Source organism: Thermobia domestica, chromosome 16 (assembly GCF_964235325.1).
Source record: "Thermobia domestica chromosome 16, izTheDome1.hap1.1, whole genome shotgun sequence".
NCBI classification, from domain to species: Eukaryota; Metazoa; Arthropoda; class Insecta; order Zygentoma; family Lepismatidae; genus Thermobia; species Thermobia domestica.
Genome location: NC_137469.1, coordinates 68,394,403 through 68,422,239, shown reverse-complemented (window position 1 = coordinate 68,422,239; position 27,837 = coordinate 68,394,403). Strand labels below are relative to the sequence as shown.

Genomic DNA, 27,837 nt, shown 5'->3' with positions numbered 1-27,837 from the left:
CAAAAATGTATCTTCAAGACAAATTTGTCCACATAAATGTAGTTAGTAGTTGGTTATCTATTCTTCCTACTCCTTAATTTTCTTTTCACAATTCTTATTTGTATAACCTATGTAAACAGAAGTGTGTACACTGTGTTACTTGCTTATCGGTCGCCTGGAAGCAAAACAAAAAATATGGCGTCCAGTGGGAAATGATGTGAGTGAGTGTTCTTGTTAAAAGTGCCTTCTTGTGATTATTTCCTGAGTATATTTTATTACATTAATTGTGAAAGTGCCTCAAAATGTCCGTACGAAACACAAATAGTTCATTAAACACAGGGGACGATACTTTTGACTTCTTGTTCAAAATTGTTTTAATAGGTGACTGTGGTGCTGGAAAGACTTGCGTAGTTCAGCGATTTAAATCTGGAACATTTGTGGAACGGCATGGTAATACAATTGGGGTGGATTTTTCAATGAAGACTGTAATCGTTGATGGAAAAAAAGTAAAGGTGAGTTTGTGTCCAAGACCAGGAGTATGTGCTTGGAAGTAACCCATGAATTACGTAAGAATCTTAATTTAGTTACAAACCCTTCAAGGAATTAACAATGGACTTAACATAAATTTGATATGCGTAACTATGCCGTTTAGTAAGAATATACTTACATAAAGAGTATATATTTGTAAATTTTATAGGATGTTACAAAAAAATTAAATGTGACAGTAGATCGAAATGAGCGTGACACCCGTAGGTAAAATACGGAGGTGTAAGGATATGCATGACATCATCACATTACAAAATAATCATATTAAAATCACGTTGCGAAACAGTGCAGATATTATCTGGACGGTTATAACTGAGTGGAGATTTATTTTGGATTTAAACAACTCTAACAGTTGTCTTTAAATATTGCAATGGACCCACTAATAAAAATAAAGGCCTTTGTGCCGCAGAATGGGTCCAATATTTACAGGCTAAAAAGTCGTGAAATTTTTGTATTTATGAAGAAATTCATTGTCATTACCTTAGAAAGTATGGTAATAGTATACATAGAACCCCCTGATCTGCGTTCCTTCTGTGTTCTGTTACCACTTCTACATGAAATACCATAAATTTTCTACGTAGTGCAATAGTAAGAAGTATTCATGTGCACAAGACATGCGATATGCGTTAAATTCCCCCCCCCCCACACACACACAGTCATAGATAAAGTACAAGGGCACTACACATGCAGATATAAAGTACAGGTACGTTCTTTTTTATTTTCGTATCAGTCGATAAGTAAATAAAAGTCGCTTTGTTACCCCTTTTGTAAATTCGTACATACTCAATGAATAATCCCTAAAAGTATGAGCGTCCTGCTCCTTCGGGAACTGATGCAGCTTCATGTATACTATATCCGAAAAGATTTCTTAAGAATTCCTCGTTATACATGCACTGTAAGAGGACTTTACCGTTTTGTGTGTAAATACTGTCCGGAAATATGCCATAGAAAACTTAAGTGTAAAAGAAACAAATCAATCTGTACTAAGTGTCCACTAAAATGCAATCTAACCAAGTCAGAGTAGCAGCGCAGCGGGGGACCGAGTGGAAGCGAGGGGTACTTCCATACGGACGAGGCACGTCCGCGATGTTGGGTATGCCCGTAAACGAGGATGTCTCTGAAAACACTAGGTTAGGTAGTCCTACCTTCTTTACCGACAACTTCGTGTCCTTGAAAAAGATACCTTTCGCTGCCGACTTTTCCCAATGACATTTCGCATCGTCAATCGATGTTCGCGTTTTAAAATATAACTATTTCTTTCTTTTCAGTGCCTTCCTATATTTGCTACACTTTGCACTTAATTTCAGTAATCCTTATCGCTCTACATAACATATCAATAACTTTTTTCTTCGACAACATAAGTTGTTATAAAAAAAAAAAAAAAAAAAAAAAAAAAAAAAACTCACAGATGCAAACTACCATCTGTGAATGCTGGGAAATAACTTCTTCATTGCATCATATATTGTTCGACGTCAGCACCCTTCTACTGAAAATAGTACCAATGACAGGCGGCTTCTAGCATTTGAGAATACCATATTACACTTTTTTTATTAGCATAAATTTCATGAAAAATAACCTTTTCTGTAAATTTTACGTATTTTTCACATTTCTAAACCTACTCTCTGGCACTTAACCCAAAAGAAAGTATACTGCTCTGCAGTTGTAATAATTTTTTATAGTAACCAATATTTCAAGACAGGCGTAGAATAGTTAAATACTGGCCAACTTCAAATCATCAAGTGCTGAGGCCGCTTTTTTTTTTTTTTAAATTTTGAGGATTGTTTAAAAATATCTAAGTAATGACCGTTGTGCGATCTAACCAAACTTTTTATATTTTTAATCTAGAAACAAAATCAAAGAATCTAATTGTATTTAAGTTAACAATGTATCCTTTACGAATAATCGTTTTTCAAAGTAGGCTCCATAATTCACTCTCAGAATCAATTTGAATCACTGCAAAAGAGGAATTGTATCCGAAAATGTCATAGGTACGAGTTGATATGCAACATTTACTTACAAAATGTTACACCCAAAGAAACAATGCGATTCTGTTGCCGTCTTTTTGTTTTATTGTGGAACAACGGTAAAATGTGTTTTAAATTTAAGCTTAGATGGATTTCAGTGTTATGTTATGCTAGTTTCCCTTTATACACTTTATAGATTTTATTTATTTATTTATTTATTTATTTATTTATTTATTTATTAACAAACGAATTTGTGGACAAAACATAACTTGCCGATAACATTGATCAACAAAACATAACATTGATCATCTCGAAATTAGTGTTTTTTAAATTCGTTCTCAATAATTCCAAATTTTTGCAACTTCATTTTGATTAGCATAGATATGCTTATTTTCATGAAATTGCTCCATGGAATATGATATCTCAATAACAGATATGCAGTTGCACTTATCATTCGTATCGGCAGTATTCACGTGGCCCTCTATTGGGACCAATACGTACGTCATCCTGATAGAGCAAATGGGTAGATAAAGAACACAGAGAAGAGAAGAAAGAACAAAAGTAAAATTGAAGTTTTAGGTCGAATTTGCCTTAATCATCCGACCCTTAATAGTTAAGCAAGTTGACAACAACGAACAAACACATTACACTGATCTATTTGTTTCTTACGTCTAACTGTAACTTGTTATTTAGTTGGTTGTTCCCCGAACTAACAGATTAATTGCCTCCAGGACCTGAACCTAGTACATTTTAGTGGAAATCTCTATCAAACGGTACATCGTGTTTTTGATAGATCCACTTAGATTTTGTTAATTTTTAACAGACGATTTTGATTATAAGTAGGCCTTGAATTGTCCTAACACGATTGAACGCAACCTAACCTTAGCTGAACTCTCGTCGGGTACATCTACAACGGGAGGTTCTGCTACAGGTAATAGCTTTAAGCGCTAAAATATGCAAATAAATGCGCATGCAACAAAAATCGACATCGTAATATTAAATCTATGGCACAGTGTTCGATAATCGTTCCCAAAGATATGTGTCATTATTGCATTAATATATTTAATTTGGCTTATCGTGATTAAAATATTGTCTTTTAAGGGTTCAAGATACCCTGTCGATGTAAAGTCTGATTGTTGATATCGTGTTTAGTTTTTGTTGGCGATGGTTAACGATCTCCTTGGCGGGTATGGGAAGTATGTCTAAGGAAATCATGCACGATTATATAGGTACCGATACATCATAATTATGCATTGCCAAACAACTGAACTTAGTTACTTTAGGTGTAAATGTACCGTGTTTTCCCAAAAGTAATATCAGATTTTATTTTATAATTGTTATTTATTTATTTATTCCCTGAAAGACACATTAGGGTTTGTTTATTTTCACAAACACAAGTATCTGTATAAATTTACTGTGTGTAAAGTAAACCGCTTCTAGTCCTGCAACTACTGGGACATTTTAGGGCTTTATTATCTGGTTAGATTTTATTTTCAGGGAAGTACGGTATGATTAGCTAGATATTTTCAAGAATATTCGAATGGGAGAGGTTCAGGGACATATTAGCTTTCTACCTTGATCCTGTCTGTTGTATAGATGTCTTATATACTAGTTAAAATGAAGTAAACTTTTTACTTAAATTTAACTTCATTGTGATTAAGGAACTGCCACTGAAGATAATGTTTACATTTCAGCTTCAAATATGGGACACTGCTGGCCAAGAGCGCTTCCGTACCATAACACAGAGTTACTACAGATCTGCGAACGGAGTTATAATCGGTAAGTTGATAGCCATCACGTACACAACATATTAATAATGTAAGGTTTGAGCTTTTATTCTCTGCTTTCTTTGTTTCATTTTTTTTTTCATTCTAAAATTAATTAAACTCAAACAGAAAATTGCAAATGTTATACAAATTTAAATTTAATTAATAAAATAAATAATCATACGTCACGCTTCCATTTCCATAATATGAGCACATATACACGAAAGGAAATTTTATTTCGAAAGATCAAGTTAGTCCACAAGAATCCGAAATCTTCTTTGTATTTGTAGTCTACTATTTTAAGACCATCGGACCAACTCTTCGGCTTAAGAAACCCTGAAATTCATCGCCGCAGACACAAAAGCTTACCATATGGATTTTGTCCTGTACGAACCAATCCAATAAGAGTTCTTAGTATCCACCAGTAGCGTAGCGTGGTATTTCGAAATGGGGATGCCAAAGTTAGTCACTTGTACAATACGATACATGTTCAATGCGTGTTCTCCCTAACAAGTGAAAATATTCACTATGTAGCAAATGTTGTTTCGATGACTGGTGTTTTATAGCTTTTTATTTATTATGAAATTACCCAAATCAGAAGGACCGTTTGAACATAACTTGGACTCCTTTGCCCCAAACATAATGCAGACGAAGCAGAACACTTTATTCCTTACAGAACACCCCGAAAGCCATGAAAACCTATCATACCACGAAGACTGAAATGTTCGTGAATGATTGCTAGCTGTCGCTTTTATGGAGAGCTTAGGGGTAGGTCGTCTCCCTTTCAGAGAGCAATGCTGCTCGTAAGTCAACCAAGATATGGGATTTGTTTGTTGTTAACAAAAAGTTATGTCTGGTACTGTTATCGCAGTCATCATTTGCTAAAAGTTAGTAAGTTACTAGGGTCTATACCTTGTTGCAGCCGAACACTTTTCACAGCGTTGTCTATTAGTTATAAATGTAATTTTCTTCGTACTACACTAAAACAATAAAACAACTATTCACTTCATATCACAATGCAAAAGAAACTCTATACCGCCAATTTTTCTTGACCACCAACGATCAGTGTTGCTAATCAAAAGCATAAATCTAGTACAAAACCCAAGGGCGTAGCCAGGGAGGGATGAGCCAAATCAGGCCCTATTCAGGGCAGTGATATAATAAATGATTTCCTTTGAATGTACTGTTTTTCACATATGATCCCACTGTTCTGACGTTTTTCAATAATTTATCACAAAAATGGTTTGTAAAGCCATGTTCATGAAATAACTTTGAGAAGCTTTATATTTAGCACGGCATAATTTGCACCCATCCCAAACGAACACAGAACACAAACAGAAGATTAATTACAAGCACGATATGGCTGAGTCTGCTCATTAAGGTCCGCAACCAGCCACTAAAGTTTAGGGTAGGGGCATAAATATGTTAGGGGGTCCAATCGACACAATTCTAGATCTCTTTGTATTAATAACTACATATAATAATTGGTTTGGAAGGCTAAAAAAATTCAAGAGGGCAGGCCCTCCTAATTGCATGACTGGCAGGACATACCGGACCAAATGCGTGGATTACGTTTAGAAGCTAATAAGCAATTGTCTCAGCTCCCTCTTCTGCCACTAGCGTTGTGACGAGAAAACTCGGCCCCACTGTTATATGAACAACTGTATTTCTCTCTCGTGGCCAGCTTCTTTCATCGCATACCATACTTCAATTTCTCTCTCTCTCTCTTTTTGTTTGTTTGTTTGTTTGTTTGTTTAGTGTCGCCCCTAGAAATATGTCATCTTGGGACCGGACCTCAGGTGCCCGTTCGTGAATATAGGCCTGAGTGTATATATCATTTGAAGATATAAATAGAAAGCACGTAAAACAACTCTGGGGGACTGTTTCTGTGTGTCTATTTTGTTGTCAGATATCCAGATACTGAAGGACCCAAGTAATCTTTGCGAGGGCCGGGAGGTGCTAGTTCTCTTGGTCTACCAGATTGGTGACCGTGATTCTATAGAATTTATTATATTTATGCTTGTGTATGTGAAAAGAGTTTCTGGCTACGTCCTGGGACATACTATGTATTTATGATGTAGTTTGCCTTTAATTGTGATTACAGTTACGATGCATTTAATTACGATTAAAGCATAACTATATTTATACTATCACTTACATAAGCGACGTGCTTCATAATAGCGTTAAACTAACCTTTTTTTTTTTGTTTTGTTTTGTTTTGTTTTGTTTCCTTGACGTTTGCGCTGTACGTTCTGTACAGAAACCATAGCTTAGTTCAAAATAGATGATAGAGTTGGCAATATTTAAGAATACGCCAGCTTATATCTAAAGCAAACGTTGGGTTGCAAGGGATGACAAGGAGCAGGAAAACAAGTAGTTGGGCATGCGCATTCGACAGAAAGCAGACGAAAACCCCGATGCTTGCAGTAGGCCTGGATGCCGAAGGAACATGGCATACAACAAAATGAAAGGCAGAAAATGTGTATCTGAGTGACACGAATGCGTAGGTTCCGCTTGTCAGAGCCAGGCATGACACCGCATCCAGAAGATTGCAATGGAAATTACTGTGATAATTATAAGCAAACAGTTTATATATATAATGAAATATGTACTATTTCTTATTAACAGGGGATGCCGGGCACACCGGCGTTCCCTTACGCTACGCCGCTGGTGTCCACTGCCCTAACATGCAACTGCACATTATGCTCCTATCTTGGCCTATCTATATGTTTTCTAACTGCTATCCATGCTGCACGCGTATTTCCTATTCACGTATCTTATACATTTTAAACGTATTTATTTATTTACGCACATTATGTCCGGTTACGATATTGTGAATTTCTGCGTTACATTGTAACTTTCTCCTTTAATCAGTTTTACCTTTTCTTTTCTTCCCGTTTTCCACTCCTCTTCCCCATGTCATATAATTTTTCTGAAGATTATTTTCAGAAAGCAGTTACCGAATGTACCTCAAACTATCTTTAGACTTGGAATCATCAGTTTCGATTTGCCCGGCCGTTTACAATGGCATGACATAATATAGTAAGTTTATTTTTGGAGGTGCGAGTTGGGCTATATCTCCGAAACGAAAATGGCTATCGGAAAACGAACTCTTGATTCGAAGTAGTACCATCGATTTACCTGGTAAGTTTCAATACTACAATTTATTGTACATGCAGTGAAATCCAATCGATTAGAGCGCGATATCTCGTAGAAGGCAGAGAACTTTTCTTGGAGCTCATATCGATAATTTGTTTGTGACTTTGTGTTATTAAAGCTTAGCACTGTTCTGCTTAAATTATTTTTTCTATCATACATTATCGACACATTTAGCGTATAAAAGGAAATTAAATTTTAGTTTAACATCCCAAGATTGAGGTTAAAGGAGATGGATAATTAATGAAAGTGAAGTGAAAATAAGTTTTTATGCTCTCTTTCAGAGAATCAAACCCAGGACTACGTCTAGCCACTAGATCAGCAGGAGGACAACCAATAAAAAGAAAAACAATGTTCAATTCGTCGCCAGTCCAGCAATAAATTAGTTTTACTGAGTTTTCGAATAATTTTTGTGTACACTGCTAATAACAAAATGTGTGTAAATGGATGATTAGCATTCTAATTCGTTACCAGAACTTCAATGTTTGAATACCGCTGCCAGTTTAACATCCCCTGATAAAAAGGCTTTGGATACCATATTGGATATTGTACGTAATAATAGGTGAAAAAAAAGTGTAAGGCCTGAAAAATTAAGAGTAAATTTAAGATTGTGACTGGGTCCCGTGGAGCTCAGTACCACAAATACTGAGCTCCGCCAGAAGAAAGGAATTCGATTCTTCCGGTTCAGTCATAGATTGATTTGCTAATTTGTTTTGGGTAGTTCATTTATAATTATGCCGCATAGGAAATTCTGTGTCATTTAATACTTGCAAATAACTATATTCTTGTACACTATTCGTTCCGTAATTAGATGGTAACTTTCCAAGTTTTATATTCTGTTAAAATAGAATGATAAACTTGTGATTGTTTTTATTTAATACACGTGTTCATCATTATAAACATTATTAATTTCTTTTTAGTGTACGATATTACGAAACGGTCGTCATTCCTGAGTCTTCAAAGGTGGATAGATGAAGTACGAAGATATACTGCTTCCAATGTAATATTGGTTTTAGTTGGTAAGTTTTTTAAGTGTAAACACAGTTAACAAAGAACTGTAGCCGGGCAGGTAACCCACAATTTTAAGAGTTCTGTATACTTAACGCATCGGCTTCTAATACCTGCCCGATTTGGTTTCTGGACCGTAGTTTATTCAACGTCTTAATTCAAATAGCTCTTCAAAAAAGTTACACTACATGAGGAATATAGTATTAAATAAAATACATTATTTAAATTGAATTCTTCGTTAGGAACTAAAAGAGTAGGGTTTAATAAATTCCAGGCTTATCAAATCATTTTATTCGACATAAACGTAATATAGTTGATAATATTATTTTGTTGGCACACGAGAAGCAACATATTTGAATGTATTTCATATATATATATATATATATATATATATATATATATATATATATATATATATATATATATATACAAAATCTACTGTTAATACGAACAAAGTAGTTTTGTGCATGCATGGGATTTTCAAGCCTGTGGTGTAACTGAATTTACTACAAAGGGAATGTTTTTGAGATTGAGGTCACACTCTGTCTAGGATTGTTGCTTACTTTTACTCGTACTGATATCTTGTCTAGAATGCATCAAATGAAACCAAGAATTATAAACTTGATAGAGGACTGACAATTAGGAAAGAGGGTGAAAAGGGTTTGAGATTGAAAGGAACAGATTTTAATTAGAAGTTTTGTTGCAGAAAGAAGTGTAATAGAAGAAAAATATTACATACTTTTCACACACACACACAAAAGGGTTACTTCCAGTTTTATACATATAGTTATTCAATATTCTTTAAAGTTGGCAACAAGGAAGAAAATAATAAATCAAAACAACTTAGTGGATAACATCAAGTATTTAACCTATTCTGGTGATTTAATGATGTGGTTGAAAATTGCAGCACGTTTAAACCTTCAGAGACAGGTGTTGTATACAAACACAACATGCGGATGAAGAAGACATGTAGACAGGTGTGGCAAAATATTAAAATGCTCTATTTCTGGAACGATTTAAAATATTTTGTTGCTTTATGTTTTATTGAAAGATAATAATTTACTATAAAACTATATCCTCCTTTAGGAAATATCTCCAAGTTCTTGTGCCGTAAGCTTCTGATATTTTTTCTAAATACCAATCTGAAAAATTTTTATTTTTTGACTATTGAACAGTATCATGCAGTACTAAAATCCCTGAGAAGGGAAACTTCCACTTATGATTTTAACAGGTTTATAAACAAGGGAGCTCCTTCGTGGCTAAGCGGTTCGCGATTCGCCTTTGGCGTGGGAGACCCGGGTTCGATTCCCGGCGGGAGCTCATGTGGTTCGGATTCCACGTTAATCAGTAGGTCCACGTCTCATATAGCCTCGCTGCCGAACAAGACGTTAAACTCAAAATCAACTCAACTCAACTCAAGGTTTATAAACAACGTTCATGTTTTAACTTCCAGTATTTCATATTGGAAGATCAAAATTCTATGCACGACGACCTAACTGGGTAGTTGCACACAGACCTAGAGATACCTAGTTTAGTGTATAGTGCCAGTTTTAAACTTGACGCGGTAACTTTGAAAAAGTTACAAGAAGACATGGCATGACGTTGTTAGTAGTCCTTGAAGTACAACGAAAGACTTGTTTCTTTCAAGAATGTGGTGACTGCCTGGAAAGAAGGATTCGCTTTACAGATAACAGATGACTCTTCTCAGATTACACGTGTAACATGGAAAAAAATAAACTCATTAAGAAAAAAGCTGTTGACATTGACATTTTCATTGACGAACTTGGGGAAATGAACACTAAAACCAGTAACACCAACGTCTGAAGAACTTGCAATAAATATACATTGCAGAAGTGAAAGGACATGTAGAGGCAGAACAGTTATGTTTAGTGGTTTATTGTAATTTAGCTGAGAATTGGTCCGTGATTCTGCTACATTAAGTACAGGGGTATCACTGAAGTAATGACCAATTTCAATTTTTACCTGAATCATTTATTTTCAAAACAAGACAAGAAGTGCTGCAATTAATAATGTTGACAGAGGACATGACTCAGCACATGCATTGTTGGCAATACGCGGAATTCTTCAACAGCTGCAATCACGGGCAGAAGACATCATAATTATTTCTGATGGTACCCCTAGCCACTTCAAAAATCATTCACAACTGTTCGAACTGACGACGTCGCTTGTGCCAATGGACTGGGCATACATTGTTGCTGGTCATGGAAAGGAGCCTTGCGAAAGTGTAGGCAACCTGCCGAAGCATCACGCTACGAAACATAATTTTTCCAGACCAAATACAGCTGCATTTTAGAATGACGAGAATTTTATAAGAGTGGTGAAGTCATACACATCAACAGCCTCATCCTGTTACCCAAAGAGAAAGTTGAAAAATTCCACCAGAAGAAAATAGAAGAACGATCCAACCGAACTTGCCCTGTAAAAGGAATTCAGGAGTCACCTGTCTGAACTCACAGCGATGGGTGAACTTATATTGCACGAACTTCAAAGAGCGACAAAGAAGAAATTTCATTTGTCCGACCAAGATCTCAGAAACGACAGGAGAATATTCAGATTCGCAACCTATAAAGAGGGATGATTGTGACTGGTGGCTTGTGGCTTACAGAGGTGATCAGGGTGGATTGATTTAAATCAGTCTGATTTAAATCACGATTTTAATCAAGATTTAAATCACTTGATTTTTTAAATAAAAATCGTTGATTTAAATCAAATTCAGAAATGAATTAATTTAAAGTGAAAGCAAGTAAAACCCCGTTTCTCTTCTGTTATTTCGATTATGGAAGATAATAATCATAATACAATGAGACTCAATGTATGTAAGCACAGTATGAAAACGAGTATCATGTAGGGAACTATCAGGGAAAATCCCGTTTGAACGGGTTACGGGTGAACCCTGCTTCCTTCTCTTTGTAACACAGGGTTTTAAAATTTCTATTCCAACGGGGAAATCACCATGGACATTTAAGATGAAGACTCTTTTGTGTCCACGTGTATTTGTTTGTTTCCAGATAATAGGGGCGTATTTAGAGGGGTCCGATCCCCTCTCCGAAACAAAAAAAAAAATAGATTTTAAAATTTTGGGCGAAATTTATGTACTAAATACATAGAAGTTCCTCGGGATCGTAATACGAGAAATTTTGGATGCGTTAAAATATCGAATAATACTTATGATAAAATGGATACTTGACCCCATTGCAGAACATGCCGCGATCTACGATGTGATCGCAGAAAATTTGCCGCGCCTATGCAGGAAAAATTGTCAGAGGAAATAAAATAGCCAACAGAAGAATATAGAAACGTGCCTGCTATGTATAGATGTCTTAAATGCACGGACAACTCGCATTTGAACTGTTTATCACGTCACATAAAGCATATTTTTAACAATCACAAGTGTTGTTTCTTCTGGAACTGGTCATCTTGATTTTTTAATTTTGGAATTCCTGCAGGAAATTCGTGTTATTATTCAGTTCAAAATCTCTTATCGTCGCGAATTGTGTAGAGGAATTTGAAGCTTTAAAATATATAAAACGATAATTATGCCTGTTGTGCTGTATGGTTGTGAAACATGGTCACTTACGCTGAGGAAAGAATGCAGATTGAAAGTATTTCAGAATAAAATCCTGAAACGAATATTCGGAACCAAAAGGAACGGAAATGAGGAATGACGAAAACTTCATGATGAGGTACTGCATAATTTATACCATTCACCAAACACTGTTAGGGTCATCAAATCTTGGACGCTCAGGTGGGCAGGACATGTAGCGAGAATGGAAGAAAGTAGAAACGCTTTCAAAGTTTTAACTGGAAGTCCAATCGGAAAACGACCATTAGGAAGACCTAGGCGCAGATGGGAGGACAATATTAAGATGGATCTCGCAGAAATAAGAATACAAAATAGAAACTGGATTCAGTTAACTAAGAATAGAAGTCAGGAGAGCTTTTGTAAACATGGCATTGAACCTCCGGGTTCCATAGGTCATAGAGTGAGTTAGTTAATTTTAGGCGAAATTTATGTACTTTATATGTATTTCGTGCTGCTAGCTAGTTCCAATTGTTTAAAAATATGCCCCTGCCAAATATCAGTAACTTTCGTGAAAAGAAAAGTATCATGTTGATATACATTGCTGTACTTTTTCCTAAATGCTTAAGAAACATTGTTTGGGATTGAAATAGGTTAACGATTGGGAATTAATTCAAAATTAAAACCCAATACTTTCACTTAAATGACATAATTAACATTTAATACTAATTCCTAATGTTTTTTCTTCAGTTCGCGACTTGTATTATACGAAGAAAAAGATTTGATTTAAATCAAAAAAATCGATTTAAATCAAAAAAATCAACATAAATGATTTTTTTGAAAAAAATCATGATTTTTTTCCACCCTGGAGGTGATAGACATCAGTTGTGAGCTAAATGAAATCATCGTGAGCTTTATGCTACCACATGGATCGGCTTCTGAATGTAGATTTCCACCTGCAAGATAACAGCATCACCACCAATGCTAACTTCCGATTCAGGATATTTTAAAGATTGTGGGTGTCCCAGTTCCTATTGGTTCAACAAGAAGGCATCACTCATTATCAAAAAAAGAAGACAATGGCGCAGTTGAACACATTTCTAGTTCATTGAATTGCTAATTTCAGTCTTAGCAAAGTGCACAGAAGTAGTGTGCTTTGGACCCTGTAATATGTTTTGGAGCTTGCATATATACATTAAAAGGTTTAATATGTTGGAAAGCTGTATCTGTTATCTTCATACAGAATTAAAATACTATGTGAAATAAGATTGTATTTTGATTTCATGAGATCAATATGTGAGAATGTGGTAACTGAAACTGGTTTAAGATATGGCAAAACTTTTAGTTGTTTATAAATTCTGTTCAAGTCAAATGTGGAAGTTCTCCTTATAAATAAAAAATAAATAAATAAATAAAATAAAATAAAAAACTTATTCTCAAACTGAGAATGGAACTTTAATCAGTATATTATTATCTTTCACGAAAAATAAAACGAAAACCAACAACCAAAAATATACGGTATTTTTACTTTGTCCTGAATTTTAACATCGGAAACTATTCTAAGGTGACATTTTTTTTTCTTTGCCCTCCTGAATTGATCTGAAGTATGTCTATGGGAAAATTCTGTTAGTTATTGTTTACAAGATTTTCAAATACAATGTGTTTTTAAGTATTATACTTGGTGGATTGACTTGCTTCCAAATTCCTTTTATAATTTGAATCCTTAAATGCAGCAGGGCTGTAGACCACATTTCTCGCTCTCATCGTTAAATCTCCATGCAGTGAGAATTTTCCTTGCAAGTTAAAATCTTCTATAATTCAGCAACTTTCCAGAACATTGCCAAGCATGGATCTTGTTATGGTAAATAAAGAACAGTTCTTTTTCCGTCTCTTGAGAAGTGTATATTTTCCGCATGTTAACAACTGTTATTGTCGTCAGTTGTTCAGTTGTAAATACGTCCATTTTTATTGATATTTTCACATAGTATATTTTTCATTAAAATGGATTTCACTTAAAGTAGGACAAACACTGAATGGTCATTATTTTCTTACGCTTTAGTTACTCACCTCTTTAACAATTGCTCCTTAGTAAACTTGGCAAATTGATTAACTCTGTTGATCTTTTTCTCTCTGTTACTGGTAATTGGATGTAGTTGATAACAACTTTGTTCCCTGTAGATACAGACAAAAGTATATCAGATTTTTCCAGTCAGAACATTTTAGACAGACTAGATTGTTTTCCGCGGTGTTTAAAGAAATCACAGATAAATAATAGTCACCTTCTAGGTGTCATTTCGTTTTTTTTTTATAGTATGTATTAATAATTAGCTGTTTAAGCATTCTTAAAAATATTGCTGAATTGCGACATCTAGTATTTCAGCGACAGTTTTTCGTTCACTTGCCTACACTGGCAAGACGATCATAATTCTCAGTGCCTTTGCTATAAATAATTTGGATAAGTTTACGTCATACAGTGATAAAAGTACGTATCTTGATTTGGTACATAATGATCATTGTACAAGATGTACGAAGTGTATTCCTTTCCTTTCAGCCCTTTCGAGTTATAATCAACATTATAGTCGCAGCCTTATACCCAAGTCGACTTTTATCACTGGGATTGCTATAATGTAATTATTGCTTATAATTTAATAGCTTCAATAGTTACAGCGTAAACTGTTACCAAAATAGTCCGAACATAGATCCGAATAGCCTGGTGTAAGTTGCAATGTTTAAAACTAAGAAATTTTGAATAAAGTTTGTTGATGGAGCTAAATATATTTACATTGTTCTAGATAACATAAAGGCCATATTAAATTAAAGAATTTAAAAGTAAATTTGTTAGAAAATATAAAAGTGAACTAAGTTGTGTACTAATCTGGTGGCCATCTTCGTCCTCTTCCATCAGTAAATTGTATATACGGAATCTACGTACTTTAAGAAAAGTTTTTGTTTATTAGCAACGAAATGATTTATTAATAAAATATGCATTTTACATTGTTGACGTAAGAATCATTTGTTTGTTTGAAACTATGCATAATAAGGAAAAATATCATCACTTAATATTAGCATTCCTTATCATATTTTCTGCATTTTACCAATTCGTTCGACTTCTACAATTTGTCTCTTAACAAGAATATTAACAATTGTGTCAGTCCAAGAAAGTGTCTCTAAATTCTTCGTAAACAAAGTGTTCTGCTTGTCGCTTTACCTGAAAAATTGTAATGACTTGAACAAAATTGAATATATCGTAACAAAATTTGAATTGGATTTAATGATTCCGTATTTTGTATAGCTACCATCTGCATTTAGCAGAGCTGAACACGGAGCATTTTTTGGATATATATATATATATATTAATCTCAATACAGCGATTGAACCTGGTTGTCTCAGTAAACTCGATCTTTCAAGTAACCCCATAAGAAATAACCGATCGAATCTCAAACCTGGTGACCATGGAGGCCAAAGTTCCTTCGAAATGAATTTATTATCGAAAGGTCATTTCAGCTGTGTTGCCATTTGAAGTATGGTTGTCGCTGCATTCTGCTATAAATATTCAATGGCTCATTCCTGACTATCTAGTTGATTTACAAAAGCTAGAAAGATTTCCATATAAGTAGCTGGGCAGATGGCTAAAGAGATGCAGCCCCAGGCAAGCAACGAGAAGTCATGATATAATATTGCTATCACTTAGAGTTGACCACGATCGCTCTGCCACTACGCTAATACACCGCTTCTCTTCCTTTCTGATACATTAAAGGAAATTCTGTTCAGAGAAAACGAACGTTGTCTGTGGAACTACTCCCGTTAATTGTCTTCTTCCTGATAGCATTACTTTTCTTATTTCTAGTGGCCCTCCATAAAATTTCTCCTGTATCTAAATGTTCTATAAGTTTTGGTATCTTACGTAGCCGAACAATAATAGTTTAACATTGTTTTCTGGTCTTACTTGTTTCATCTGTTGTATTTGACTTCACTAATAACATAATTAGTTGAGGAAAAGTGTTAACACTATAGTATTAGAAATCTCATCTACATTTCTCAAAAACCAAAGCTTGATATACAATATATATACTCTCTTTTTAATCACAATATTCCTTTATCCTAGAAACGCAGTGAGTCTTGAAGGAAAAGAATAATTAGAGTTCTTCAAGATATTGAAGATAGATATGTGCTGAAGAAGGCCATAACTTTCTGCCGAAACGTTCACATTTAGATAATGTTGAGTGCTTGTGGGGTAAGCACTTTTCAATGACTGGAATATTCACTTATTTTACAATATTTCCTGTTTATTTCTATTTATATTGAAAGTAGAACTAATTGTGAAAGTTTTGATGCCTCACGATATACAAATGATAAAATATATACAAATATATAGTTCAGTATAGACAGTGATCACCTCTAATCTTCCGAAGGATGTTAACAAAACTTCAGTTGAAAAAACAAGAAGATACCACTGCAACAATAGCTTTTTTTTTTTTTTTTTTTTTTAATCGACTTTGACTGGAATATGGAGAAGAAAGTCCCAAACATTTCCATTGTATATATTCTGCTAAAGAATTCAGAAAATAAAAATACTGCAGATAGGAAACCAAAGCAGGGAATGACTCATTTCTACTTTACTTTTGCAGGTAATAAATGTGATCTGGAGAGTCTAAGAGAAGTGGAATTTGCAGAGGCAGAAGCCATGTGTGAATACATTCCTGAAATCATGTTTGTTTTGGAAACGTCAGCCAAGGAAAATACCAACATTGAAGATCTTTTTATGTGTTTAGCCACGGAACTAAAGGTGAGTTTTATTTTTTGGTTATGTTCTTTATGTGCAAAGGGTGTCCCAAAACAAAAGAGAAAGCGTCGAAAGAAATACAACGATACATACCTTAATCATCATGGAAGTGATCATCTTCCTCAGAATACTGTTCATTGAATCGAATTTAAGTATTTTAGCATTCCTGCCATTTTTCAAACGTCGTCTGGATATATATATATATATATATATATATATATATATTTTAATGGAGTGTTGTCTAAGAACTTCTCACAAGCTGTTATCACTTGCTGATCAGTCCCAAACTTGACTTCGGTTTTTAGTTTAGGAAATAGCCAAAAGTCACATAGGGTCAAATCTGAACTGTTCCTTTACGTAAGAAGTAAGTGTGTTGCCATATGTGGTTTGGGGTTATCGTGATGGGACACTGAAATGTTTTTCAAGTGTGACACACCTATTGTTTTCATATCATATGTTTCCTTAATGTCTTCAGCACTTTTCTGTAATAATCAGTATTTACTATAGTGTATGCGGAAACAATTGTTGATAAATCAAACCTCGACAGTGCAGTCAACATCATGCATTTCTTTTTAAAACCACAAACCCCAAGGGGGCGCGGTGGCTCAGTGGTAGAGCGTTCACCTCTGGTGCTTGGGGTCACGGGTTCGATCCCAGCCCCCGCCAAGTGAACTTTGTGGTGGACAAACACCGTGCTCGTGGGTTTTCTCGGGATTCTCCCGTTTCCTCCCACTTTCTTCATTCCACCATTTCACTCATCCCTCATCATCACCGTCTCCTTTAGCCTAACCGGCATAACCGTGGGACGTAAAACTCAAAGATTTCATTTTTTTTTTCACAAACCCCAAAAAACTTGTAAGGATTCAGAAAACAACGTAAGTTCGAATTAAATAAGCTCTAACCTTGTATCCCGAAAGAATATTTCTTCTTTCATATCATTTCGAACCTTTGTTGCTCTCATTCCTTTTGTTGAATATTCATCCACGAGGGGACACATTCGTGAAACTCTAAACTTAAGAAATTAGACGAAACAAGCCACTTTTATGGAATTCGTAGAATCTCACACATCTTTATTTTTGAATTCTGTCCTTGAGAAACAAATTGTAGACATCTAAAATGGTATAAATAATTATTTACAAAAGTTCACTACTAATAACAACAATGGCCAACGTAAATCCCAATCAATTATAACCCTGAACTTATAATAGAGATGTTTTCTTCATGTAGTTTCAGAAATTTATTGTTTAGTCTCCCTTCCCTTGTAGCCACAAAAAATACTCAAAGTAAGATCAGCAATGAATCTTCTCACCGGCATTCATCAATGTGTTCTTCGACGTGCTTTCCAATGCTCCTATTTTTCCTATATATTTGCGTCTCGTCCTATAAACTCTTGTATTTCCTACATTTTAACGAAACCTCCTATATTTTTGTGGTATTGCTACTTCCACTTGTAAAAAGAACATAAGGAAATGAAGTGTGGGTGGTTGCAGGGCCTTTTGTGTCCATAGTAAGGTGCTTAAATGGAGACTCTTCTGTGCTTCGTTCTTTCCTGCTTATTGTCTAAAGATAATTACACCAAACAATATACAGTTAGCGCAAAATGTATTCATACACCTACAAAATGGAACAAAAACAAACTAGTTTCGTAATATTCATTAAAAAGTTCTATGGAGCAGGGTTGGCTGGTTTAAACCAGCTGTTTTTTTTTTTTCTTAAAAAAAAAACTGGATTAAACCAGGGTTTTGTGTAAAACAAATGATTAAAACTTGTTTTAAACTAATAGTTTTGTCTAAAAGAAATTTTATATGTTTTAAACACGCGTATTTTTTAAGACTTCTTTTAAACATTTTTATTTTTTATTTTATTTTATTTTTGCAAAAAAAAAAAAAAAACCAGAGGAAGAAAATTGTCAAAAAGTGCAACCAATTCAGAAGACTATTTTCTTCTCATGTGAATGTTTTCATGTGATTTCTCGTGGCTACAGCAAGTCAATGTGGTGATCTAAATTTATTTGGTCTCTTCTTCTCCCCTTGTTTTTAACGTTCATTGTATTGTTTAAATGCTTATCTGTTAACTTGCAAGAAAGTGTTGTGGTCGAAGTTTGGACTTCTTGTAGAAATGATATTAAGAAATAAAAGAATTATGAGAACAAAAACCCGTTATTTATTCATAGGTAGAAACGGAAAAGATACCGAGTTCATCCATATTTAAGTTTACAATTGCTTATAAAGGTGTATTTTCTTCCATGTTCTTGATTAACACAAAGACAAAGAGTAGTTCTTTAATTATTTTCGGATAACCACCTCGTTTTTCGAAGAGTACATTAAGTGAAAACCAAAACTGAAGATAACGTCACACTTTTGATATCACAAAATGAATGATGCTATCACTTGTGCTGTGCTGATGTATGATAATGGTGATTGTATGGCGCTGTTAGTAGTAAAATCAAATGTCGTACAATTACCCTTAGTGAACAATTATGATTCAGCGTCCTTTTGATACATTTTAGATCTCATATCTCAAGATATGTTAAAGCTTGATTTATGAAGAATTCCACATTGAATTGTTTGGCCCATTGTTTCGGGCGCGGGCAGTCTGCTTTTCTGGACTCTCGGAAACCTGCTAATACATTGGCGACACGCAAAACCTGTTCAAACATGCTGCGATTCACCAGTACCTCCCAAGTTATCATATAATTGTGGCGGGACTACACGTGCACATCCAACTCCGCAAACACAGAGAGAACGCCCACAGACTCTCTCTCTCTGTAAGCATGTCTGTTCATCTGTACCAAGCGTTAAAAAAATATCAAAGTGTTTCGGGTTTTCGAATAGTTTATTTTATTAAGTAAATCTTGCTCTCTTGTTGGATATTCGATATGTAAGTATGAATAAACCTAGTTTAAAAAAATCTACATTATTAACGTTTAACCAGAAAAAAGGAATGTCAAGAGTTGGGACGTCCATAAATCGACATTGAACTGAAGTAAATTATATGTAAGTGTAAATCCTCGAGAAAATTGCTAAAAACGAGTCTTTTTGCACACCTAAAAATGACTAACAAGAGACAATATACAATTAATGAAATATAGCCCAAACTGATAATTAAACTTTAATGTTTGTTTATCAATACTATTGTCCAAAGATAAAGCATATATCAAGCGATAGATTACATCGAACTGAAAGAAATGACATGTTTGATGGGTATAGTTTTGGAGAAAATCGAGAAAAGCATTTTTTTTACCCCAAAGAGTATATCGTTTGTTACCAATCTGATGAAAGAATATATCGTTTGTTACCAATCTGATGAAAGATTTATCGTTTGTTACCAATCTGATGAAAGATATCATTCATTACCAATCTGATGAAAGAATATATCGTTTGTTACCAATCTGATGAAAGATTTATCGTTTGTTACCAATCTGATGAAATATTATATCGTTCGTTTATCAATCTGATGAAAGAATACATCATTTGTTACCATTCCGATACAGTTGATAGTTTTCATTCTGCTGGAATAGATTACTTATTTATATTCTGCATATGAAAAATATACACCATTAGATAGCATATTTTATTTGTTGTTGTTTGACTTCTTGATATCACACTTACTTATCAGTGACACACGTACTACTTCTAAATTTCTTCCATCTTGCAGCGTCGCCACGATGGGAATGCATATACGGATAATTCATCCGATACAGTGAAGCTGACAGAGGGCAAGGCAGTAACACGATGCAGCGGTTGTAGCTTTAAGTTACCTTAAGATAGCTGAGTAGCGTTGAAGAAATAACCAAAAACAATACATTCATCACTGTTTTAGTTTGTCTGTCGTCAAAATGTACTGTATATAAAGGCATCTAATTTGTTTATAGTTGTAAATAAGTTTTAAATGACGTTATATTACCATATTTGTATTCGTAACTGTTGTGTTAATTATCTGATATGTTAGAATTGCGTAATTTTTCATTACTGTTTCAAGAATAGAGACAAATAATTTATAAAATTAGATTTTGAAAGAGATAATTTAGTTAAAGTTTTCGGTTCACTTATGTTTTCCTTTTGTAAGAAGAAACTTATTTTTTTCATTACCACATATTATAACAAACAGAAATTTTATGTTTTGTTGTTCTTACGAAATAATGAAACATTAATTGGTTTAATCCACTTAATAATGGGTGTGAGTGTACTTGCTAGAAAGGCCTGCATTTGTATTTCGGGCTCTTCTAAGATTCAGTTGAATCTCTGTAATTCTAAACGAATGTAAAAACAGAAATAGTGATGTTCGATGACATATATTGTTGTGAGCGAAAAATACTAACTGAACAGACCGAGTAAATGTGTAATTTATTTCCATAGAACATATTACTGCAAACAGTTCTATATCTCTATGTTTGAAGTTTTGTAATTGTTTCTGTCACAGTTTCATGTCTTCGGCGACGTCAGAATCAGCGCATGATAGCAGCCCAAGTCCAAGTCAAAAAAGAACGAGACGGGACTGTTGGAAGCTAATTATATAGTAATTAGTTGATGCGAAATTGTGGAGCTACGTTTCATAAAAGCACAAATCCACCTGAAGATATCATTCCCTATTATAGAGAAATATCCAAAGAAATTCATTAACGCGACATGCCATATTTGTACAAATACCTAATTCGTACTCTGATATGTGTGCACAAATTACAAAAGCACTGTCTTCTATTTTCCTGTGAGAGCAAGCATATGTTAAACTATATAAGGAATCCTATTTATTTTGCTACGTGAAAATGAGAAAAAAAAAACTAAAGTATGCTTTGTAACAAAGTTTTCAGTGCCTTTTAATAGCAGAAATCATATTACTAACTGATACACTGTCTGAGAAGTCATTTGACGTATTAACTATTTTCTTTCACATCACACGAATTTGTCATCACTTTCAGACTCCATTGTTGCACAAAAAGATTTTTGCCGTCACCGCGAACTTTGGCGCAGAACAAGAACGAAAAAGTATTATTTTCATTTGATACGGGATTCCATTAAATCATAAAGGTATCTTGATTTAAAAAAGAAGTAGGAGATCTAAAATAAAACGTAATCAAATTCAAGTAAGTATGGTATTTACTACTTGTGGTTTGCTTTACAACATGTGTGAACAAACGATCGAGCACGTCTGCAAAGAAGTTCGATTACTATTTGTTACCTGGGACGCAAAGATTATCACATATCATTCTGGTGTTGCTCAATACTTTTCCTCCCCCTTTCCGTCTCTTCGACAGAAATCAAAATATTTGCCTTCATTTGAGTGGAAGATGTTCTTAAGTTCGAGTTTTCACCATTTTACAAACAAATCTGATGTTACACTTGTTTATTTATTTTTGTTTTAGATCTGACGAAACATCATCAGATTTATAGTAAGATATAATATTTTTGGTTTGTTTTGTTTCAAGTTTAACGTCGTTGTACTATTGAGACACTGTCCTACAGTTAACGTAGACTCGAATGACGTGAACTCTCACTAGGAACGGGAGCCGGGTTTCCTATGCCGAAGGCGCAGATCTTAACCATCTTTCCACGAGGTAGCTAAAAGATATGTTCAGTTTAGAGATGTCTTTATGTAAGTTGCAGTTTTGTTCAGTCACTGAAGCATGCACTTACGTGACTATACGAAAACTGCTAAAGTAAATTAAAAACATTAGATTTGTTAAAAGAAATACTGGGGAAAATGAAATCGGGTACGGAGCAAAACTGGTTTGAAGAATTTTGTCAGTACTCTAAATTTGAGGTCATTGAATTAGAAAAAAACAACATTACATTTTTATTCATCAAAACTCTTTTATTCTGTTAAAATATTAATAATTTAGGTATCTTATAAAATATTGTGCAATGCTCGGAAATATAGCCATTTCACTGTGGAAGAAGGGACTAAAATATAACTAGTCAGAATCGTGTTGTTGCTTTTTTCGTGCTCTCAAAATTCAACTTCTGCCTAGTAAAAGTAATTTGAACTGCACTATTAAAATCTCCAAAGCGTATTTTGAAGAAACTTTCAACCAAAATAATGTTTTAGTTTACGGTGCTGCCCAAGATTAACTGATCCACAAGCATATAAACAAGTTATGTCACTGATAAAATAACAGCCCCTCTGTACACAATAACTTAGTTGTACTTTGACAATTGAAATTCTTTCCCATTTAATAAATTTTCTTCCACAATTTTAGTTTAATATTTCCTTTTGGGCTTTAATGATTAAATGTCGGGTGAATAACACACCTTACTTTCGCTAAAACTAGCAAAATTGCAAAATATATCTAGGAGAAGAAATTCTGTACGACTATCTTCGTTGTTAAAATACTATCAAGTTCCTAGTCTCAACTTCAGACGTTCAGCAAATCAGGGGTTCACACGCCTGTTTCCATGGCAACGTTTCATTAAAACATACGAGAATCTAAACATATACAAGACTATGAATATAATCCATCTATTTTTAATAATCATCGAAGTTTCTGAGTGAATAATTTTGAAAATATTTATCGCAGTTAATGAACTCGAATATTTAGAATACGAAAATACTAGAATAATATAAATTCAAATAATTTAGAAGAATTTTTCTAAATATATGCATTCCGATGGGTAACAAACTTGATCATTAGTATCACTATGCCCACATATAAGCTAGGCAACAAAATATGATAATAATATTAAAAAATAATGGAAAAATTAAATATGAGATTCCTACAAACGATTATTTTGTTCAAGTAGAAGGGAAAGATACTCGAATATGTTAGTGAAATATCTTAATTTGGTATTGGTAGTGGTTCATATTGGTATACTACGAGGCAGCGTTTAGGTGTAAAGTTTTAAGTAAGTCTTGTGGAAGGACAAAGGGGAGTAGAAGTTCGAATTTGACGTTTCGTTTCAGCACCGATACTTTTCTCAGTTCTCAGAGGAAATTTCTGTGCAGGGCGTGCAGTAAAGACACAGAAATGCTAACGAATAATATCCTCTGTGCATATTCTAGATTTCGCATAATATATTTAAGCAAATACACAATAGAAACTTATAAAAATCCGTCCTTCAATCGATATTCTGCATATTTCCCATGTTTTTAAAGCCTCTTATGCCATTCACACCATATGATACTGTGCCGTAGTTCTAAACTTGTCAATCATATTCTGTCAATCTACCTGTATATTGGTAATAACTAATCAGTTTTAAAATATTTAGCAAATTGCTTGAAAATTTATCTGTTCATTTGAGCTCCATTACTTGTCCAAAAGCTTTACTATTTCACTGAGAGCTGTACTCGTACTGGTCAAATTGTTTTTAAGTTATCAGAAAGGAAGTTGATTAAGCTATGTATTGTTAGGCTACTGTACATAACTGAATTCATAATAACAAATATTACCTTATATTTTCCTGTCAATCATCGCAGAAGGTATTTTATTTATACTTATTTCAATAGCAGGGATCAAGCATTTATATGGTAATGCTTCATTGAGCATTTTCTGAAAGTTACTTTCTATTATTCAGTAGGCATTGTTAGATTCAGGTTTGTAGCGGCCCTCTTCAGCACTAAGGCTGTATAAAGCAAGGTCTGCTGCTTAAAATGGGTTGCGAACTATAGTCGGATTTGTGTCCTAGGCAGGCACTCTCACTGGATCACGCATTCTTATTCAATATGCAGATATTTTAGATTTGATATCAATATGTTTGTGACTGTAGGTTTTCAGTACCAGGTAACTAAAGTTCTCGCTTAATAACATCTGTAGTATTGCGATCACCAATTCAATATGTTCGTAACGTCATTTATTAAATGTTTTGATGTACTGTATCATTTGTATTCAGTAGCATACGCAGAATATATATTTTATTTGCAGAATACAGAAAATGCGAACGACGACTGTTTCTAAGTCTGTAATTAAGTCAGATTTATTTGTAAATTTAAAAAGTTGATTTCGGTTCATTTCCAGTGTCAGTTGTTGAAGAATTTCCCGGAAAATATAAATACGCAAATCTTCTGCGGTTTAGTACCGTGGTTCAAACTTCTAAAATAACGGTATACTGTATTAAAGTTTTTTTTTTTTTTTTTTTTTTTTTAATCTCAAAAAGAATACCAAGGCTAAGTCGTACTTAGTCTGTAGACTTGTATACCGGTCAGTCTTCAAAAAGTTTTTGTTAATACGTAGAAGGACAATGAATAGTTTTGTACCTTGTATTATTATTATGTTTTCCAATTAAACTAAGATAAAAATGTATCTGTACCTATATTCAAGAAGTTAGTTGTGAAAAATGTGACTTTTCTATTTTTGATAGCTGATGTCTATAACGGTGTTTCTCGACCATGTTTACTATATATCTATGTGAGGATGGCAAAACATAATATGTCACTTCTTGGCCATTTTCTGATTTTTCACTCCCATAGTTGGTCACACTGAAATCTGTTTCCTGGAAAAAGTTGATAATGGCTGAATTAAAAATTTCGTATTTAGCAGCAATATTTCGTTTCCTCCAATGAACTGAAAGTATTTTAAATGTAATTCATAAGGTTGAAATTTACGTGCCTGTGCAAATGTACATAACATGTTTTGCCATCTGCCTGTATATATCATTTGAGTGAGGGGTCGTCTAAATGTACCTCTATGTACTTTGCATTATGCATAATGTTTAAGCACAGTTTTCGTGACTAACCGTTATAAATTTTGATCAAATTTTGCTGATTACTGAGTTGCACAGAAATATTAAAAGATGATAGTAATTCTGGCTAATAAAGTAGGATAAACAAAGCAACATAATATAGTGCCAAATACATAGTTCGATATCACTATTTACATACTTTGAAATCACAGCTAGTTTTGTGGTACTTGGATGCATTATGGAATACGGACAACATCTTTTGACTATTTCTGTTTACATAAATTAGGTAACTTAAAGCATTTTCATTATCACAAATCCATTGTGATTTTTTTTTTTCAAAACAGTAAATTGGAACATAAATTGTTAACAGTGCTGCATATCAATTGGAGGAAATTCTAACCGTCTTCCATTTGTAAACAGTATTTGTTAATATCTAACTTGGCAGCTGTATTCAAGCCATTCAGCCAATAAGACATGGGCTACAAAAGGGATCCTAAGTGATATATGTTCGAAAAATATGATGTATATTGTTATATGGTACCATATACATGTAAAATGGATATTGACTCAGTGTGTCAAGAAATGAATCAAAATAAAATGTCGCTTTTAAAACTTCCATGCAATGTGTAAAAGCTCTTCCGTTGGCAGACAATTATTGTAAATGTATATATATAATATATACATTGGTAATTGTACATAATAATTTATCAGGTACGCTTGAACTAAAGGATTTTCAATACACATGTTACTGAATGTGTGTAAACTAGTTATGTATAAATTCATTTATTGAAAACTAATATAAAATAATGGATATTATTTATAATAAAAATGAAAAGAAAATCCGTAAACAAAATATCCCACAATACGTAATTTTAAGCCCCTAAATTAAAAGAAAACTTAAAAGTTGAAATCGCGTACCGAAACATTCCTTTTTCGTTCGTTTTTATTTTTCGTCAAATGTTGTTAACAAACTTGAGTTCAAGAGATTGTAAATGCTAAAGTTTGAATTAATTATAGCATTTAGTTTTGATTTTCTAGTTTTAAGTGCAGATTTATTTAACGTAGAGAGAATTAATTTTCCGTTGTGCTACCGAACACCGTTGATTGATTGATTCTTTGATTCCTATGCTATTGACGAAAAGAATATTATGGGGTATGTTTGCACTTTGCTCCAGGCTATACCAAAGAATGGTAAAACTATACGTGTGGATGCCACGTGGAAAGTAGGTTAAGTTCACATTTGCTGAGAGCTATGTATATAAGTTTGTTTCGGTACGTATTCTCAGGAATATGTACGTGTCCTTACCACCACAGATAGTAAGAGATTGAAGACGCATAATTACTCCGTAAAAACCCATATACAGGTTATCCACTATCCAACTCACGTAGAATCAACTCATAAACCAGACTGGCCAAAACGCTTGATTAGGTAGTGTTGTGAGCAATAATATCTATGTAAAATTTATAATTTTTCATTAATTATGTAATAGAAGAATTATTAATAGTGCAAGAATCTCACTAATTTTTAATCAATCATTTGCACAAACATTTATCAGTTTTTTCAGTAAGTAAAATATTATTATATGAATATTAGTTTCAACATATGTTGAATATAAATATACTTAAATATTCTGAACATGATAGCGAGCAACAAGTAAGATCTTAACTTCAAAGCACCTAGTTCTTGATAACTAATCCCAAACAGGAATCATTTCCATTATAACCGACAAAATGTAACATCTAATTTTATATGGTCTTTTACTATGTTAAACACAATGTGTAAGTTTGTGTATTTACTAATACACAAATAATATTTTGTATAATACATATTACATATCATCTCGTGAACACGAGGCATTGTTTTGGACAATTGCTTGTGAACTTGTGCAGCATTAGTTGTGAAGTTAATGTGTAGCGGAAAGATATACCTAGCTGCATTGAATCTCGAAAAACAACTAAAAGATCTAATCTTAATATAAAATAATTAAATATAGTAATCTTCTAAGTACTGTGTTTATTTCTAATTAATGTATATGGCCATAAAATTTGACCAATTAATGTGATAAATAAACATTGAATAACGGGCATATATTTTTAGATTTAAGTGTACACTTGTCACTCAGTAATGCCAAAAGCATAGTAGAAATTTATATTTGAAAACTTATAGTAAGCGGTATGTATTTGTTATCGTTGCTAATTTTGTATTTAGTGTGCACGTATATTTTATATAACAATTTGAAGAAAGAAAAAAATAGTTACTCAAAGATCCTCAAAGGAATAGATAACACAAAGCTTGACTTTACAACTCAGATAGATTGTCCAGCATAACAATTAATAAAATACTTCAGGGACTCGCATTCTAAGTAAAGTATTCTGTTTAAGACGATCATGTTGATTAGTAATAAATATACTTTTATAGACCAGTTGTAATAATAAAGATCTTTAGATACTTATTTATTGGAATAAAGTACTTTGAAATTAA

The 27,837-nt window shown here is 33.7% G+C and overlaps 1 protein-coding gene across 1 annotated transcript; it reads left to right on the top strand.

Moving 5' to 3' along the window:
- Rab19 (RAS oncogene family member Rab19) lies at window positions 1-27,837 on the top strand. The gene is made up of 5 exons (XM_081742543.1): window positions 1-491; window positions 4,184-4,268; window positions 8,332-8,430; window positions 16,589-16,746; window positions 20,401-27,837. The coding sequence occupies exons 1-5, from the start codon at window positions 282-284 to the stop codon at window positions 20,506-20,508; spliced, it is 660 nt and encodes a 219-aa protein (XP_081598669.1). The 5' UTR covers window positions 1-281; the 3' UTR covers window positions 20,509-27,837.